The sequence below is a fragment of the Prunus mume genome, linkage group LG1, assembly GCF_029339155.1.
Source record: "Prunus mume cultivar Tortuosa linkage group LG1, ASM2933915v1, whole genome shotgun sequence".
Lineage (NCBI taxonomy): Eukaryota > Viridiplantae > Streptophyta > Magnoliopsida > Rosales > Rosaceae > Prunus > Prunus mume.
This window is the reverse complement of record NC_142698.1, coordinates 13,501,936-13,518,725: the sequence shown is the minus strand read 5'-3', so window position 1 is coordinate 13,518,725 and position 16,790 is coordinate 13,501,936. Positions and strand designations below refer to the sequence as shown.

The window sequence follows — 16,790 nt, the reverse complement described above, 5'->3', positions numbered from 1 at the left end:
GGGCAATTGGTTTATCTTTTGTGATTATCCCTATAATCTATGGAGATTTTTATTTTTATTTTTATTTTGGACGAAATAATCTGTGGAGATTTTAGAAAAGGAAAGTTGCCATTATTTAAGACGCGCTATTCTTTGGTCAGGTTTTAAGATTTCAACCTGCATCTCTGTAAGCCTGGTTGACACTACTGGGTGTGAAGGGTGCAGACCCAATTTCCCATTTCAGTAATAGTATACACAACAATGGCTTCCAAGTCAGTCTTCATCGTTGCTCTTCTGTTCTCTGTTCCCATTCTCTGCCTTCAAGGCACTTATGCTTACCGTATAGGAGGTGATGCTTCTGCCTCTGCCTCTGCCTCTGCTTCAGTCTTAATCGTTGCTCTTATGTTCTCTGTTCCCATTATCTGCTTTCAAAGCATTTATGCTTACCGTATAGGACGTGATGCCTCTGCGTCTGCCTCTGGCCCAATTGGTAAGTTTCCAAGCCATATTTGTTTTTTCTTTTTTCTCTCTCTGTTTTTCTTTGCTTGAGTCTCTTAATAATTTCTACCATTATTGCAGAAGGTGGCTTTGGAAATGGAAATCGGGACAGCCAAGGGTATGGCGATGATGAAGAACGTACGGCTGCCCCAAGGAGGACGATATGGACAATATCACTTCATAAAAAGTTTCTGGAGGCAATCGCACACACTGGCTTGGACAGTACGTGGAATTTCCTATTTCTAATCATCTCAACTCTCTTTTCCTTTCTAATCATATGTGTTTCACTCTAAATAATATTTGCATCCTCTTGTTTTTCTTTTCCTTTTGGGTTCTTGCAGACGCTACGCCAACGGGAATTCTCAAGTTCATGAAAGAGCCAGGCTTAACCGCAAGGCGTGTGGGCAGTCATTTGCAGGTTTGTTAATATTCAATATTACTACCTAATTTTATGTTATTTCCTTTCATATATTAGGAGTAAAAATATTACAAATTTATAAATAAACCCAATTCTAGACATGTATTTATAAAAAAACTCAAGCACTATTTAAACATAGAAATACACCCAAAATCAACCACAAAGTCAACTTTTTGGGTGTGTTTATAAATAAGTTTTGAGTGTGTGTAATGATGAGTTTTGGGTGTATTTATAAAGTGTTTTGGGTGTTGGGTTTTTTTATAATTTCAACTTCCATTTTGGGTGTTTTAGTGATTTTGGAAGTTGCATTTGTTTAAAAACTTATATAAAAAATAAAAAACTTACAAAAAGAAAAAGAAACACAGCAAGCATATACATATACACATATATATTTATTTATTGATTTTTAACTAATCTATAAAACTAAGAATTTTTTGGATTAAAAAATATTTATAACTGGTTTTTATTATATTTTAAATATTTTAATTACTAAAATGTCCATGGCATGTTAGCAAGATAACGGTTTTATTGATAAAATTGACAGAATTAGATAATATGGGACACGAAAATATGTAGGTGTATTAATGATCATTTTAGTGTTTATTGAAAAATACATCGTGTATAGATGTTTGTTAGTTAATGATGGTTTGCGCACGTATATGAATTTCCAGAAGTATCGTAAACACTTGAAGGCGAAGGCAGCTGCGGCGGGGGACGAAGACATGCTTGACAGGTTGAGCAGGTCAAGCTTCGCACGAGAGAGGTTGAGCAGATCAGTTGGCTCTACATTTCAAGTTCAACCATCAGCTGGAATTGGAAGCACCCTACCTCTTACTGCTGCTGCTTCCAATTGCCACGGCTTCATCCAATTCTCTAATTATCAGCAATCTTCAACTAGCAACAGCAGCAGATCCATTCCGCGCCAGCAACCAACGCTTGGTAATCGTAATTGGGATCAGCTGTTTTTTCAAGAACCGAGTAACAATTTTGAAAATGGAGGTATGTCTTTTGACCGAATGAATAATGTTGGACTTACCAACAATAATACTGGGACAAATAATCTGAGGCAAGTATACCCACTACAAAGCCAGCCAGGGACCAATAACCCATTCAGCTACAACCTTGCTACATCAGTAAATCAGAACGGTTCGAATTTTACTCCAATGTCTTCGAGCTTTGATAACTTGGGGTCTCATTTTAACGATGTGAATCAATTCGGAGTTTATTGGCAGTCGTCGTGTTCTGCTGGTTTTGAGACTGGTGCTAGTTCTGCATACCAATTCCCTCCAAATTTGCCTGACAACAATGGTGATCTTGATCAGCAACAAAATGTTCCAGTGTTGCGACCCCCGGAAGGGAATTTTAATGACCAATGTGGTCTGCCAAATATCAGTGTTGGAGGAGAAAATGTTGAAAATTCCAATAGACATCTTCATGATAACTTCATGATGCCCGCTTATCTTTTCACGGATGGGCAGGACAACTATCAACCTCCTCCTCAGGTACATATAAACCAGAAATTTATGATATTCTTTCGTTCTTGCTAATATATATTATTTCAGCTCTCTCTTTCATTTTCTTCTTCTTCTTTCTTTCTTTCTTTTTCTTCTTCTTCTTTCTCTCCACCAGATTCCTTATCTCTTCTTTCTCTGTTTCAGTCCATCGTTAAGCTCGAATGGACCTTCTCTGGGTATGTGTGGTGAGACTGCAATTAAAGTTCATACCAAATATCAAACACTGATTGGTTGCTAAGAAACTAAATGGAAAAACAACATAAAAACTCAAGCTTGTCATGTTTCTTTCATTGCTAGTTTCCCAATGAACCAAAAGAAACAAAATTTTGAGGAGTTGGCATCAAAGAGATAACAAAAAGTAGCAAACTTCGAAGCAAACCTCGTGCATGTGCCATAAGCGTGCCAGCGAGCTTTATGAGCCCATCTTGCCCAAAACTCCATTCCCACCTAAAATATACATATATAAAATCCAAATCGATTTAGTAGTTTTCAGTGTAAAGAAAAAAACTTCAAAATCAATTTAATTTAATTAAATTTCTCCAATTGAGAAGTTGTCAGTGAACTTACAGCAGCACCAACAGATAGAGCAAATGTACCCAACATTTCAGACAAAGGCACATTCCCACCCTACACAGAAAATAAAATCACCCAATTCAAAAACTCAACCAGAGAAGATAAAAGTTCGTAACTTTTGTGGTTTAGGGAGCAGAGAGAAATTGGTTACCTCCATTTGCCAGTAAAATCTGTAATAAACAGCCATGACAGCCATGGAAGTAATACCAAAGCTGGACATCACCGCAGCAACAAGATAAGTGAACCTCTCCGATTTCTTCCTGGACAACTTCTCAACCACACGTACGGACGGAATTACAATTGGGTTCTGAGAATCAGCAGCCTCTTAGGCTTTTTCTGTGCAATTCTCAAGATGGGTACTTTGCATTTGGTCCTCCATGACGACATAGTGAAACAGAGCTTCCTTCGAGCCCTATAATGAATTGCTGATTTTTGGTGGCGAAGATTCGAAGGTGGGAAGAAGATAGTTGGGTTGGGTTTTGCGAGGAGGTACGAGGATTGGATGAGACGGATGGGTTTGGGGGTTGTGGCGGCAAAGTGCCCAGCCGCCATGGAAGAACTTCAGAGCGAGGGAGAGATAGAGAGATTGACTTGAGGGTGGGTTGAATTGAAGTGAACAGACACCACAACTTTCTGTCTGCAAACTTGAGAGAGTCTCATAACCATCCTCAAGGAATGTGGCGAAGAGAAAGAAGAAGAAGAAGACAAGAAAGAGAGAGAGGAGAAGAAGAAAGAATGAGAGAAGGGAAGGAAATAAAAAAAAATATATATTATAAATTTGTATTGATTTGACGATTTTATCCTTAGATTTAACAGTTTTTTTTTTTTACAAAATGACTATTTAAGAGCACCTATATTAACGTTAGGGACCATGTATGATAAAAAAAAACTTTAAGGATGTGCAATCTGATAGTTTCGCAAATGTCAAGGACGTTATATGATAGAAAGCCTAAATAAAAAGAAATAATTTTCTTTCTAATCTTTGTCCCTCCTTCTCATGAACTATAATGTAAAGCAAGGTGAAGGCGCCTTAGGAAGGAACCTGATCCATCCACAAGCTCAAGCTAACTTCCTCTTAAAGATCATCAAAAATCAGGTCCTCAAGCTCAATTCCTATGCACTCAGAATCAAATTGGAGGTTCATCCACCCATCATTCTTCGCCAAATCTCTGCTCACAACATAATCCAATGATTGATCAAACTCTGGCCTCAAGCTCAAATAAAGTAAAAATTGAAGACCCCCAAAAGTATTGGGAACTCGGCCCCCCTACCACCTGTGTTTTCGGGTTGGGATCTCATTTTACTTCTGGTCTATACGTTCGTTCCTTAATTAGTCAGTCTCTTCCCACTTTACCCGCCAACTCTTTCTGTAGTAGTACCAATTAACATTTTCAAATGCATTCAAATATTTTTTTATTTTACAAAGCTAAACTACTTGAATCTATGAGAAGGGTAGTTCGGCCTTGGATATAAGGGGGTGGACGCTACATTATAGCTAATGATTTGGTTACTACAAACGAGTACCTAAAATCATTCCTAAATTTTTATGAATTTCCAGAAGTATCGTATACACTTGAAGGCGAAGGAAGCTGCGGCGGGGGACGAAGACAAGCTTGACAGGTTGAGCAGGTCAAGCTTCGCACGAGAGAGGTTGAGCAGATCAGATGGCTCTACATTTCAAGTTCAACCATCAGCTGGAATTGGAAGCACCCTACCTCTTACTGCTGCTGCTTCCAATTGCCACGGCTTCATCCAATTCTCTAATGATCAGCAATCTTCAACAAGCAACAGCAGCAGATCCATTCCGAGCCAGCAACCAACGCTTGGTAATCGTAATTGGGATCAGCTGTTTTTTCAAGAACCAAGTAACAATTTTGAAAATGGAGGTATGTCTTTTGACCCAATGAATAATGTTGGACTTACCAACAATAATACTGGGACAAATAATCTGAGGCAAGTATACCCACTACAAAGCCAGCCAGGGACCAATAACCCATTCAGCTACAACCTTGCTACATCAGTAAATCAGAACGGTTCGAATTTTACTCCAATGTCTTCGAGCTTTGATAACTTGGGGTCTCATTTTAACGATGTGAATCAATTCGGAGTTTATTGGCAGTCGTCGTGTTCTGCTGGTTTTGAGACTGGTGCTAGTTCTGCATACCAATTCCCTCCAAATTTCCCTGACAACAATGGTGATCTTGATCAGCAACAACATGTTCCAGTGTTGCCACCCCCGGAAGGGAATTTTAATGACCAATGTGGTCTGCCAAATATCAGTGTTGGAGGAGGAAATGTTGAAAATTCCAATAGACATCTTCATGATAACTTCATGATGCCCGCTTATCTTTTCACGGATGGGCAGGACAACTATCAACCTCCTCCTCAGGTACATATAAACTAGAAATTTATGATATTCTTTCATTCTTGCTAATATATAATATTTCAGCTCTCTCTCTCTCTCCCTCTCTCTCTCTGTCCCCACAAAATTGTTTATTTCAATGTGTGCAGCAACAAGATGGAGGTCACGATCAAGGTCAACTTCCTTATCAAGTTGAAGTGCAGGACCCTGCTGCAAACCAAGTCCCCAACCCTTCTGCGGACCAAGTTCCAAACCCTGGCCCATACCATGTCGAAGATAACCATGAAACAATCTTGGAGCCAGGCGTGCCTACTGTCTTTGAATCAGAGGACTTGAACATGTCTTCATACTTGTCAGGCAAGTCAACAATTAGATTTTGTCATTTATTTATAGCAATACCATGTACTTATAACTCTTCTGGTAAAAAAAAGAAAAGAAAAAAGAAAGGGCTCTCTTTTTGATAATTTTTGGTAATTTGGTTTTGCTTATATTCTTGCAGAACATATATGGGATGCTGATACGTAATTGGTATTGAAGGCAGTCAAAAACCGAGCAAGGAACGATCCGAATCCAGTCGTTTGAATGAGAGGTTTCTCATGTTTACTTGTTTGTGAGTAGGAAGTAGGAAGTATAGTTTTGTTTTTTGTTTTTGCGTCAAGCCATGTCCAATCTAGGAATTGCATTGGGATTGGAGCTTTGGGCTCTATAATACCAAAAGGAGAAAAGAGGAATTATATTGAGTTGAGGTGATAATTAATGTTAATGATTCGGGATTTGAAGGTGTTTGAGCACCTTTTATTCGTTTTAGTTTTGTTTTCTTTGTACTTTTATTCATTATTACTTTTGAAACATTGCATATTAAACAATTAAACAATTAGAGGAACAAGTATCTTGTGTAAAATCACCATTACTTTAAATTTGTCTAAGAGACCAGGAAAAGAACCAATTCAAGGATTCCATCAATCAATTTGATATAATAAAGGGCGATAGTCTTTGCTTCTATGATTGCATATAAGAGTGCACTCTCAAGCCTAAAGAATTTATAGCTCAAGTAACCCTTTGCTTCTACGATTATATATATGGCACTCTCGTAAGATTCCAGTCTCGGTCCAAAAAATTTGTAACTAAAGTAATTAACAATAAATCGTGTTTCCCAATATTACTTGTATGATTTTACTAGTAACTAAGCTTTCACCTTCCACCAAAATGATGGTGGGTAATTGCACTGAAACCAAATTCCTAAGAACAAAAGCCAGCCAAGAAGATAGAAGATACCAATATCAGATAGATATATCTCCCTAGGAGTTTGAATGAAGGCTGATCAACAAAATTGCCCAAGTGATTGAAATTTATTTTGATTGATTAGTTAAGCAGCAAATATACACAACAATTTACTATTTCACCAACTGTACATAATGTATGAATATAAATAAAAAGAAATCATTTTCTTGCTAATCTTTGTCCCTACTTCTCATGAACTATAATGTAAAGCAAGGTGAAGGCACCTTAGGAAGGAACCTGATCCATCCACAAGCTCAAGCTAACTTCCTCTAAAAGATCATCAAAAATCAGGTCCTCAAGTTCAATTCCTATGCACTCAGAATCAAATTGGAGGTTCATCCACCCATCATTCTTCGCCAAATCTCTGCTCACAACATAATCCAATGATTGATCAAACTCTGGCCTCAAGCTCAAGTACCAACTTACAAGGGCCCATACTTGCTTGAGAACGTGGTGCCCTGCTGGCATTAGAGGGATGTTACATAGAGAAGACAAGGTCATGGGACAGTAAGTGTATGACCTCCCATATATCTCCATCAGTACCTCATTGATCATATCAAACAACAGAAAGTGATCACATTTGCCACCTTCTTCATTTCCTGAACAATCAGGATCATGGACCAAGCAGCCTTCAACGCCTTCATACGCTAAAGGATCCACCGGCTGGTCATCTGAATGCCAAGCCCCGAGGGACTCATTCCCATTGAACCCAGATTGCTCCAACACATCTCTCACATAGTTAAATTCAGCCATGTCTCTTGCATCAACTTGAAGATGAGACATGTTCATTTCTGCTCCTATAAAACCAATATCCAAAGCATGATCCATTTCAGCCCCAAAGGTCACAAGTTTTTGATCCATGCAAGAAAATATGAGAATGGTTTAAATGGGAAATCTAATTGAATGCAAATAACATTTTCCACACTGCAAAATGCTTGTTTGATCGTTAAGTGCCCAGATTTAAAGACTAATAATCTGATAATTCCCCATTTGGATTGAGGGATTCCAAATCTATGGATTTAGATGACATTATAAGGTAAAATTGTTTGCATAGACTATTGCAATCCATGTATGCCAAGATTTGGACAAGAAAGAAAGGAAAAAAACAAATAAATTTCAAATGATTCCTTATATATAGTCATTTTAAATCCATTTCAAATGTACTACATCTACTTATTTCAAAATACATTCAATCTAATCCAGTTCTTGTTTTTGTAGCAAACTCAGCCTTGTTGTCAAATCCAAATCCTTCAATCCAAACAGACGCTTACAGATTCTTAAAACATACTGGTTGTTAGAGCAAACAAAATTTAAAGTTTTGAAGAATGCATGCACTTGGTTTGAGATGATGTAAACATTGAAGTAAAAGCTATTGATGAAAATTGAAAACACAAACCTTCAGATAGGGAAACAGTGAAGTCAGGCACAGAGATTGGAAAGGGATCTGCATGATTAATAATGGACTCACTTCTAGGCCCAACATTTTGTTCCTCATAAGAAACACTGTTCCCTGCTGTTAGGTTTTCAATATCATCAAAAATCGAATCCACCGGAGCACTTGCCTCATTGTTTGCAACTGATGTTGATGCCACCTCTAACTCACCAACTTCAGCCAAGTTTTCTGTCTTACTTTCTACAGGAGCATCTAGCTGCAAATGATTTTCTGAACCTATAGGGATGTCTAGACTATTTTGTTCATCAAAGCTACTTCTTCTGCTTGCCCTGCCATCCACAGCAAACCGTGTTGGAGCTCCAGAAGAAAAAACATCAGAAGATTCCTCACTCTGATACTTGTACGATTTAATTTCAGGTAAGGAAAAAATCCTCCCGAGCGTTTTCAGAACAGGCTGCAAAGGTGAGTCTACCCTTTCTTTTCTTAATTTCAATCTCTCAGATGCATGGCCTTTGGCTTCTCTGCTGCAACTAGTCTCATACAACTGACAGTACCTGTCAAGTGATGCATTGAGGGAAGATGCTCTTCTCATGTGGCGTTGTTTCTTTTTCTTGAGGGAAGAAACCGAATTATCGCTTTCATAACTGCTTCCTGGACTGTCTTTACCTTCTGTACTCATTGCAAGGTCCTTCGAATGGTTATCGATCTCCTGCTCCAATTCTTTAGTAAGCTTTTGGCCATGAGGAATCTTGTGAAGGAGGGCATCCATAGTAATCATATGTCTCTCTTTTCTGCTCTCCTTGATTACATGCTTTATTTTCTGTCTAAGATCCTTAAAACGCTTAATTGCCATTTCATTATCGGCAGAACCAGAATAAGAATTATCAGCAATTGCTTGGTTTAGCTTTAGAATTCCATCTTCACTGTACTCATTGATCGATGGCATTGACCGTTCACCAACATATTTCAAAGAAGTAGACCCTGCTAACTTTTGTGCTTGACTACCAATTTTCGACTTACTTTCTTCTTTTGCAGGAGACCTTATCAACTCATGCTTGTGCTTGAGCTTGATAGGCTCAGAACCTCTTCTGTCTGAAGAGCCAGGTACAGGGAATGACTCTGACTTACTTAAACTCGTTTTTGCACTGACTGCTTGCTGATTATGGAAGTGCTGGGCCAAAGGAGAGCCTGGATCATGTAAGATTTTAACTAATAACTCCTTGTTTACATTGATTATATCCAAAGCCTCCAGATACTCCTTTAGATGGTGTAGGGAAGCATCTGCGTCGAGTTCTTTTACATGTATCAACTTCTGCTCTAGCATATCTTGCATCGTGTTATCGTCTAGCTTATCTTGAATAAGTGTGTGATCCTGTTGATTCTCATCAACCTGCTCATGCACTTTGTGATCTCCAAGAACTATTGGGCAACTCTCTCCGCAATTGTTGTTTCCACTAGTTGGTTCTTCGTAGGATGTCGTGGGCAGTGATTCTGGTTTGCTTGCAGCAGCAGAGTTTTTATTGTTTAGGTGAACAATTCTAGGACTTCCCTCATTCAATACCATGTCAGCAATTGGATCCAGGTGAGACGGTGGTTCCAAATGATGGATCGATTCAGTTCGCTTCAATTGTGATCTTGCAGGACAGCTTGAACTCCGGTTATGTCGTCCCTTCTTCTTCGATATCTCTCCAGCAATCCGTGCTTTTATTCGGGCCTTGACATTCTTGACTGTAGGAATGGACTGCCTCATCTTTCCTTCATCCTGATAAGTTTCAAACCAAAGGATGCTTTCGTTTATTCACTTATTCAAATGCAACTAAATGCATGCTAACAAAAGTTATTTTGCTCAAACTTACAGTAGAGTTGTCAATCTTAGCATCGTTTTCTTCTTGCATAGAGGCATCTTGCGTAGAGGCATTTGCATCGTTTCCAGGATCTCGAACTCCTGCAGTAAAGCAGACTAAAGTTTTCACCTCCCAGAGCCCGGTCATAATTTCCAGCACCAAGTTTTCACACACTAAATATACATACAGAGCCACTTTACTTACCCGCAGCATGCTTGTTCCAGCGATGCCTCTTGTGCACAAGTCTTTTCTTGACATAATGCCAGTGGTGATACTTCATGATATGAAGTAGGCCCCACACGCACCCTGCTGAATGCTCATTCCCTGATGGATTGTTAGAGTTTTCGTCTCGCAAATTCTTCCCCATGGTTGATAAAATTCACCTCCCAAACCCTACTTTCGCACTGAGACCAATAGCTTCAGCTTCAAGCTTCAAACCTGATCCAAGTTACAAGCATATATGAAGGAATTCCATTGTATATTTTGAATTGGGCACAATAATAGTGAACACTATGTATCAAATACAAAATGCTTGACATCTAGAGAGAGAGAGAGAGAGAGTTTCAGTTCAATGTATTAACAATTCCTCAACACTGAGTGCAATGATGCATATATTTAGCCATCAAAGAGGTCAGGGCCCAAATAAACAACATGTAATGTATTCTATACCCCAAACAACAAATTAAAGCAGCAAAATTCCTTTCAATTGTTTTCATAAGGCATTCCCCCTAATCTGAGTTTGGTTGATGCTCATAGAGGGTAAATGATTACGGGAAACTAAAGATGCATCTAGATTCTAAGTTAGTTTTCAGAAAAATTCAATATTTCCCAGATGATTTTAAGTTTGAAATACATGGAATTCAGGAATGAAAAAAAAAAAAATCCAACCTCTCAGCCTCTTAAAATTGATCCCACAACAAAAATCATAGAAAATAAAGAGAAAAAACAAAAGGGTAAGCAGTAATTATCATTATTAATCATAGTTCATACCATTGAATGAATAATTCAAAACCGTGAGCTAAAACAGAGTCCCCCCAGCCTCATGGCAGCAGCCACCCATATGAACGTTTAGGACAAGAACTGGAGAAGCTTTCGTGTTTGTTTGTCCGTAGGTTGAAAAGCAGATTAGATGAGAAAATAAAGTAAAAATTGAAGACCCCCTAAAGTATAGGGAACTCAGCCCCCCAACACCCCACCTGTGTTTTCGGGTTGGGGTCTCATTTTACTTCTGGTCTTTACGTTCATTCCTTAATTAGTTACTCTTCTTCCCACTTTACCCGCCAACTCTTTCTCTAGTAGTACCAATTAACATTTTCAAATGCATTCAAATATTTTTTTCTAATATTTTTTTTTTAATTTTACAAAGTTAAACTACTTGAATCTATTCGAAGGGTTGTTCGACCTTGGATATAAGGGGGTGGACGCTACATTCTAGCTAATGATTTGGTTACTACAAATGGATACCTAAAATCATTCCAAAATTTTTATTTTTGTGACTAGTGAACAACGAACGCATTTTGACGTGCCTATCATAGGAATATTGTTCAAACACAGAAAGATATGTAACTTGTTATAAAATTTGAAGGATCATTCCTCAATTTGTATGATTGATTAGGCAAAATGTGCTAAGATAGGAAAACAAGAAGAATTAATAATAGCCAGCCAAGATGTGTGTGATATGTGCTTCCCTTTTTTGTGATGTAATGTTTTCTTAATTGATGTGTGCTTCCCTTAAGATGAATAATTTGAAATCAATGTTTTGGGATTCGGAATAGCCTATTTAGTAATTTAACTTTATAAAACTAACTAATTCCCTAAAATAGCACCATGCATAATTATTCAGAAGCCTTTGTGATGCTTGTTATTTGCACAAACAATGAGAGAGAGAGAGAGAGAGAGAGAGAGAGTTAACATTCATCATTCATACACTGGGGATCAAAGTCAGAGTAGATTTTTTATTCCAAATTAACTGTTAATTTGGATATTCGAATATTTAATTGATTGAGATTTAATTTTAAACACTAAAAAAAACATGCACGACCAATTTCGATAAGAACTAGGAAACCATGGGAATGGGATGCATATGGGCAGGGAATGAAGTGCGTATAAAAGCACCAAATGGAAAAATCCTTACATTTATATAATAATATTCTAAATTCTAATATGCTTGTGGTAAAGGCTTTGTCGCTTGCTTTATTCTTTTTGTTTGGTTGTCAGATTTTGGGATGCAAGATCCATTCTAATTAATCCCATCTTCAACAAAAAGTACCCAAAAGTCCAATTCCCACTTGCAACAAAGTCAACTCCATAACTTCATCATAAGAACTTCAAAAATAAAAACGTATGACTTTAGCATGAATGATGAATGGAAACATGGGGCTGTACTTGCTACATAAGAATTCGAATGACTGCTTCGAATTTTTTTTTTGATTTAAAATCTTACTTTTTCAGGGGATCAGATTCTCTATTCATCTTTTTTAATGTTCTTCCTAATATTATCTTGTTAAAGATCCTTTTTACCATTCCTTAGTTTGAATCTTACCAAATCAACAAATAACCATTACAAATTTGGACTTGAATCCTTCTCTTAATGACACCATAACAAATCAGAGATGAAAATTAATGACACCATAACAAATCAGATGTTATTAGTATTTCAAAAAATATCATCATGCACTTTTTTATTATAACAATATAAGAGAGAAATTGCACGTTAAGTGTCTGTTTGGCATTGCTTATTTGAAGTGATAAGTGATTCTTTTTTAAGATATTGGAAAACTCAACCCGTTGGTAAACTATGAGAAAATCTATAAAGGAAAGTAGCTATGCGGGAGTCATTTTCTAATTATGTGAGAATCAGTACCAACAACACTTTTAACAAAAAATTTATCAAACACTAAATTGCTTTCTCTCACAGCAAATCTGACGATTATTTTCACAAAACAGCAATATCAAACTGGCATGAAGTCAAGAAACGAAACAAGAATTACAAATAAAATTTAAAAAATAAATAAATTAAACCACAAAGTCATTCCCTCAATGCCAGGCCAATGCGTGATGTTTAGCTTATTGTGATGCAGAGTGACAGAAGCTCACAAGCAGCAGCATGAATTACCATTGTTTGTATTGTTGACTTTTTGGAAAAACCTATTAATTAATCACAAGTTTCTGCTCAAACCCCACACGCTTTTACTAAAGCCACACCCTCAACTTATAGTCAACCCCCTCTATACATGATTAAAATAAATTCAAACCCATTTTATATTAAATTAAACACCATTTTAGAAAAGTAATAAATAAGTAAACAAAGAAACTGAAAGCCCACATTCAAAAAGTCAACTCTTTCTCTCTCTCCCTCCTCCTCTCTCTCTCTTCACAGAACAAAAACCATTTATTTGTGACTTCCCTCATTCCCTCCTCCGTTTGAGTTGCTAATTGCGCCGAGAGCCATGAACAGTCAAATTTAACACCTTCAAACACTCCAATCAACAAAACCCAATTATTTCCTTCATTTTTTTTTCCTTGTCTCATTTCGAATGGGAAACCGCGTCGCAAAAGCTGGTCGCTGTTTCTGCACCGCCGGAGAAATATCCCAGCGACACGACAACTCCGTCGGCGTACCGGACCCACTCGACGAGGGTTTTGGCCATTCGTTTTGCTACTTCCGGCCGGACTCCGAAACGTCGTCGTCGAAGGTTTCGTCGGAGGACCCGAACCCGCCGACGACGACATTCCGATCAATCTCCGGAGCCTCAGTCAGCGCCAACACATTCACCCCTCTCTCCACTTCTCTCTGCGATCTCTATCCGTACAGCGCCGGCTGCGACCGAGCGGCGAGGTTCGAGAGCTCGACCTCGTTCGCTTCCATACCTCTGCAGCCGGTGCCCCGGAAGTCGTACCAGGGAGTTGCGAGTTCGGGTCCGATCGAGAGAGGGTTCTTATCGGGCCCCATAGAGCGAGGGTACTTATCTGGTCCGATTGATCGTGGGTTGTATTCGGGTCCGATTGAGAAAGAGTGCGAGAGATTAGAGAGAAGTCTCTCTTTTGGGATTGGAACCAAACCCAAAAGGAGCTTGATGAAGATTATAAGAAGAGCGATTTCAAGTGCTGTGAGTCGTGGGCAGAAATCGAGTGTTGCGCCGGTAAAGGGAGGCGTATTGGTCAAAGAATCGGATTCGGAGAAGATGGGTGGTGGGATTGCGACTCCGAGTAGCACTAATTTGAGCAGCCATGTGAGTTTGAGCAATGAGAATGAAGATTGCAGTGGAGATTACTCAATGGGGAGCCAAAATCTTCATTGGGCGCAAGGGAAAGCGGGTGAGGATCGAGTTCATGTTGTGGTTTCAGAGGAGCATGGCTGGGTTTTTGTGGGGATTTATGATGGTTTTAATGGCCCTGATGCCCCTGATTATTTACTTTCTAATCTTTACTCTGCTGTGCACAAGGAACTCAAAGGGTTGCTCTGGAATGACAAGTTCGAAATGGAAATGGAAACCGAATCATCGGCAGTAAAATCATCAAATTCGTACCTGGATTCGGATTCCTTAAAAGAAATTGATCTGCCCCAGATGAGTAATCGGATGGTTCATGGAGTTCATGGGAAGAATTATGCATTAGAAAATGGGGATATTAATGCAGATGGTAATTCAAAGAGAAAACAGAGCAATGGGTTGGGAAATAAGCTTGAGGAGACTCAGAGGCGGTGGAAGTGTGAATGGGATAGAGAAAGGCCAGAGCTTGATAGGAAGCTAAAGGAGAATTTGAAACGTCCAGTGTCAAATGGTGTGGCGTCTCCTGATCCTAAAGATGTTCTTAAAGCTCTTTCAGAGGCCCTAAAAAAAACAGAGGATACATTTTTGGATACTGCAGATAAGATGGTGACAGAGAATCCTGAGTTGGCTCTGATGGGTTCTTGTGTTTTGGTGATGTTGATGAAGGGAGATGATGTTTACTTGATGAATGTTGGGGATAGTAGGGCGGTTTTAGCTCGGAAAGCCGAACCCAACATGCGGCGGAACTTGGAAAGGATTAGTGAAGAACCTTCAGATGATCTTGATTCATCAAATGCTGATGAAAGTTACAGTTTGAATAATTTGACTGCACTTCAGCTCACAATGGATCACAGCACATATGTGAAAGAGGTAATTTTTCTTGTCTCAAACACCTCTCTATAAAGAAGAGTGCTTTTTTATGCTTATATTCTCTGTTTTGATGGTTTATTTTGAGACTAGACTCAAGTTCTTCAAATCTCAGGAAGTTCAAAGAATAAAGAATGAACATCCTGATGATGCTTCTGCAATAATGAATGACAGAGTGAAAGGTTATTTGAAGGTCACTCGGGCCTTCGGAGCTGGCTTTCTCAAACAGGTATGAGGAACCTCAACAAGTTCGTTACTTGATAAATGTCACATGAATGAGAATTGCTCTTGTCCACAAAATGTGATATATTTGTCAGCTGTGATCTTATAATTTCAATTGTTTGTGCATATTGTTGCCCATTTTTGAATAACCATTAACATCTGGTTTGGTTTTGTTGCAGCCAAAATGGAATGATGCTTTGCTAGAGATGTTTAGGCTCAACTATGTTGGAACTGCTCCCTACCTCACTTGTATACCATCAGTCTACCACCACAAACTCAGCCGAAGAGACAGACTCTTAATATTGTCTTCTGATGGACTCTACCAATACTTCACCAATGAAGAAGCTGTCTCTGAAGTTGAGTTGTTCATCTCTTCGTTTCCTGAAGGAGATCCTGCACAACATCTCATCGAAGAAGTGTTGTTTCGAGCAGCGAAGAAAGCAGGTAAGCCTTTTTGTCTCAGTGAACAAGTTTTAAGGATGTGACTATTTTATGAAACTATAAAGCTTAATGTGTATATTGCGGTTTTGCAGGAATGGCCTTCCATGAGTTGCTTGACATTCCGCAAGGGGAACGCCGGCGGTACCATGATGACGTTTCGATCATTGTTATATCGTTGGAGGGAAGAATATGGCGATCATCAGTGTAAATAGACATTAAAACTGCAAATAGAAAAAGTCATTCACAGAAGGGTTGGATGATTTTGCCATACATTGTTTCATTTCTACAATTTTCCCCCTTAACCTTTGTAAGCATACCCATTAGGCTCCACCAGAGACAGCTGATTTCCATGTCAAGGTTTGGAGTTCTTGTTTTGGCACATATGTAATTACAAAATAGTAACCCTTTTGCTTCTTCCAAGTTCTAAGAGCATTGTGAGAAACTAAGAATTGAGATTTCAACTCAAATGAAAAGAGTGATCATGAAGCGAACTGTAAACTCAATTCCTATGTTCGAACCCTCGTAGACTTAAAAAAACCCTGATTTTACCTAAACGCGCAATTTTCATGTGATTGCATGTATCACAAGTCTTTGTTGTAGCCAACAAAAGCAACTTAGATTTCTTCAACCTCTGTTGTCATGATTCTCTGCCAAAGGAAAGAAAACAGAGTTGTTGGGACGAAGAGTCTGTGATTCTTGTCCTGAAGTTGAATAAATATGTTGATCCTCATGGGGCCAAACCCACCCCAGATTCTGTCTTCTTCACTTCCGCTTTATTATGTAAGTCAACATCATACAGAGTCACACTGCGACAGAAAAATGAAACCTAAAAATCTTTAGTATTTAGGAAATGGAGTTGTTGATGCATAACCTAATGTTTAGTTCAATTTCAACCAAAAGGGTTCTAGATTTGAAGCATGTAGTCACCCTCAGCCCTGCTTCTCTTTACCAAATCTGGAAAATAGAAACCGCCTAGCTTTTTCTGTCCCTACATTTCATGGGTTTGAACTTCTAGATACATCATAATCAACACCTTTTTCTGAGCTATTCCAAAGACCTGGAAAAGCATATTGGTTTAGGTATTAGCTGAATATGACTCCCCTCCATGTTGCGCCGTTTATGGTTAG

At 38.6% G+C, this 16,790-nt stretch overlaps 3 protein-coding genes and 1 pseudogene across 5 annotated transcripts; 2 read left to right on the top strand and 2 right to left on the bottom strand.

The window, feature by feature from the left end:
- Positions 1-91: 91 nt before the first annotated feature.
- Positions 92-6,151, top strand: LOC103340890 (uncharacterized). The gene is made up of 7 exons (XM_089043400.1): positions 92-469; positions 559-699; positions 819-895; positions 1,567-2,397; positions 4,541-5,371; positions 5,494-5,701; positions 5,844-6,151. Exons 1-7 carry the CDS (start codon positions 241-243, stop codon positions 5,867-5,869), a joined length of 2,343 nt encoding a protein of 780 aa, XP_088899526.1. The 5' UTR covers positions 92-240; the 3' UTR covers positions 5,870-6,151.
- On the bottom strand, positions 1,454-3,866 carry LOC148921054 (beta-carotene hydroxylase 2, chloroplastic-like; annotated as a pseudogene). Its single transcript, XR_016122924.1, has 4 exons — positions 3,134-3,866; positions 2,977-3,036; positions 2,789-2,856; positions 1,454-2,600 (listed from the first exon to the last, which is right to left on the bottom strand). The product of XR_016122924.1 is annotated as a beta-carotene hydroxylase 2, chloroplastic-like (transcript).
- Positions 6,152-6,683: 532 nt separating the features above from the next.
- On the bottom strand, positions 6,684-10,985 carry DAU1 (TRM32-like protein (DUF3741)). Its single transcript, XM_089044382.1, has 5 exons — positions 10,853-10,985; positions 10,067-10,300; positions 9,875-9,963; positions 8,022-9,780; positions 6,684-7,422 (listed from the first exon to the last, which is right to left on the bottom strand). Exons 2-5 carry the CDS (start codon positions 10,227-10,229, stop codon positions 6,851-6,853), a joined length of 2,583 nt encoding a protein of 860 aa, XP_088900508.1. The 5' UTR covers positions 10,230-10,300; positions 10,853-10,985; the 3' UTR covers positions 6,684-6,850.
- Positions 10,986-13,255: 2,270 nt separating this feature from the next.
- LOC103339483 (putative protein phosphatase 2C 23) lies at positions 13,256-16,078 on the top strand. Of its 2 annotated transcripts, none has more exons than XM_008242783.3 (4): positions 13,256-15,003; positions 15,116-15,229; positions 15,402-15,666; positions 15,756-16,078. In XM_008242783.3, exons 1-4 carry the CDS (start codon positions 13,399-13,401, stop codon positions 15,869-15,871), a joined length of 2,100 nt encoding a protein of 699 aa, XP_008241005.2. In that variant the 5' UTR covers positions 13,256-13,398; the 3' UTR covers positions 15,872-16,078. The 2 variants fall into 2 exon arrangements, with proteins under 2 accessions (XP_008241005.2, XP_088898713.1); XM_089042587.1 differs by having other exon boundaries at positions 15,101-15,229.
- The last annotated feature ends 712 nt before the right edge of the window (positions 16,079-16,790 follow it).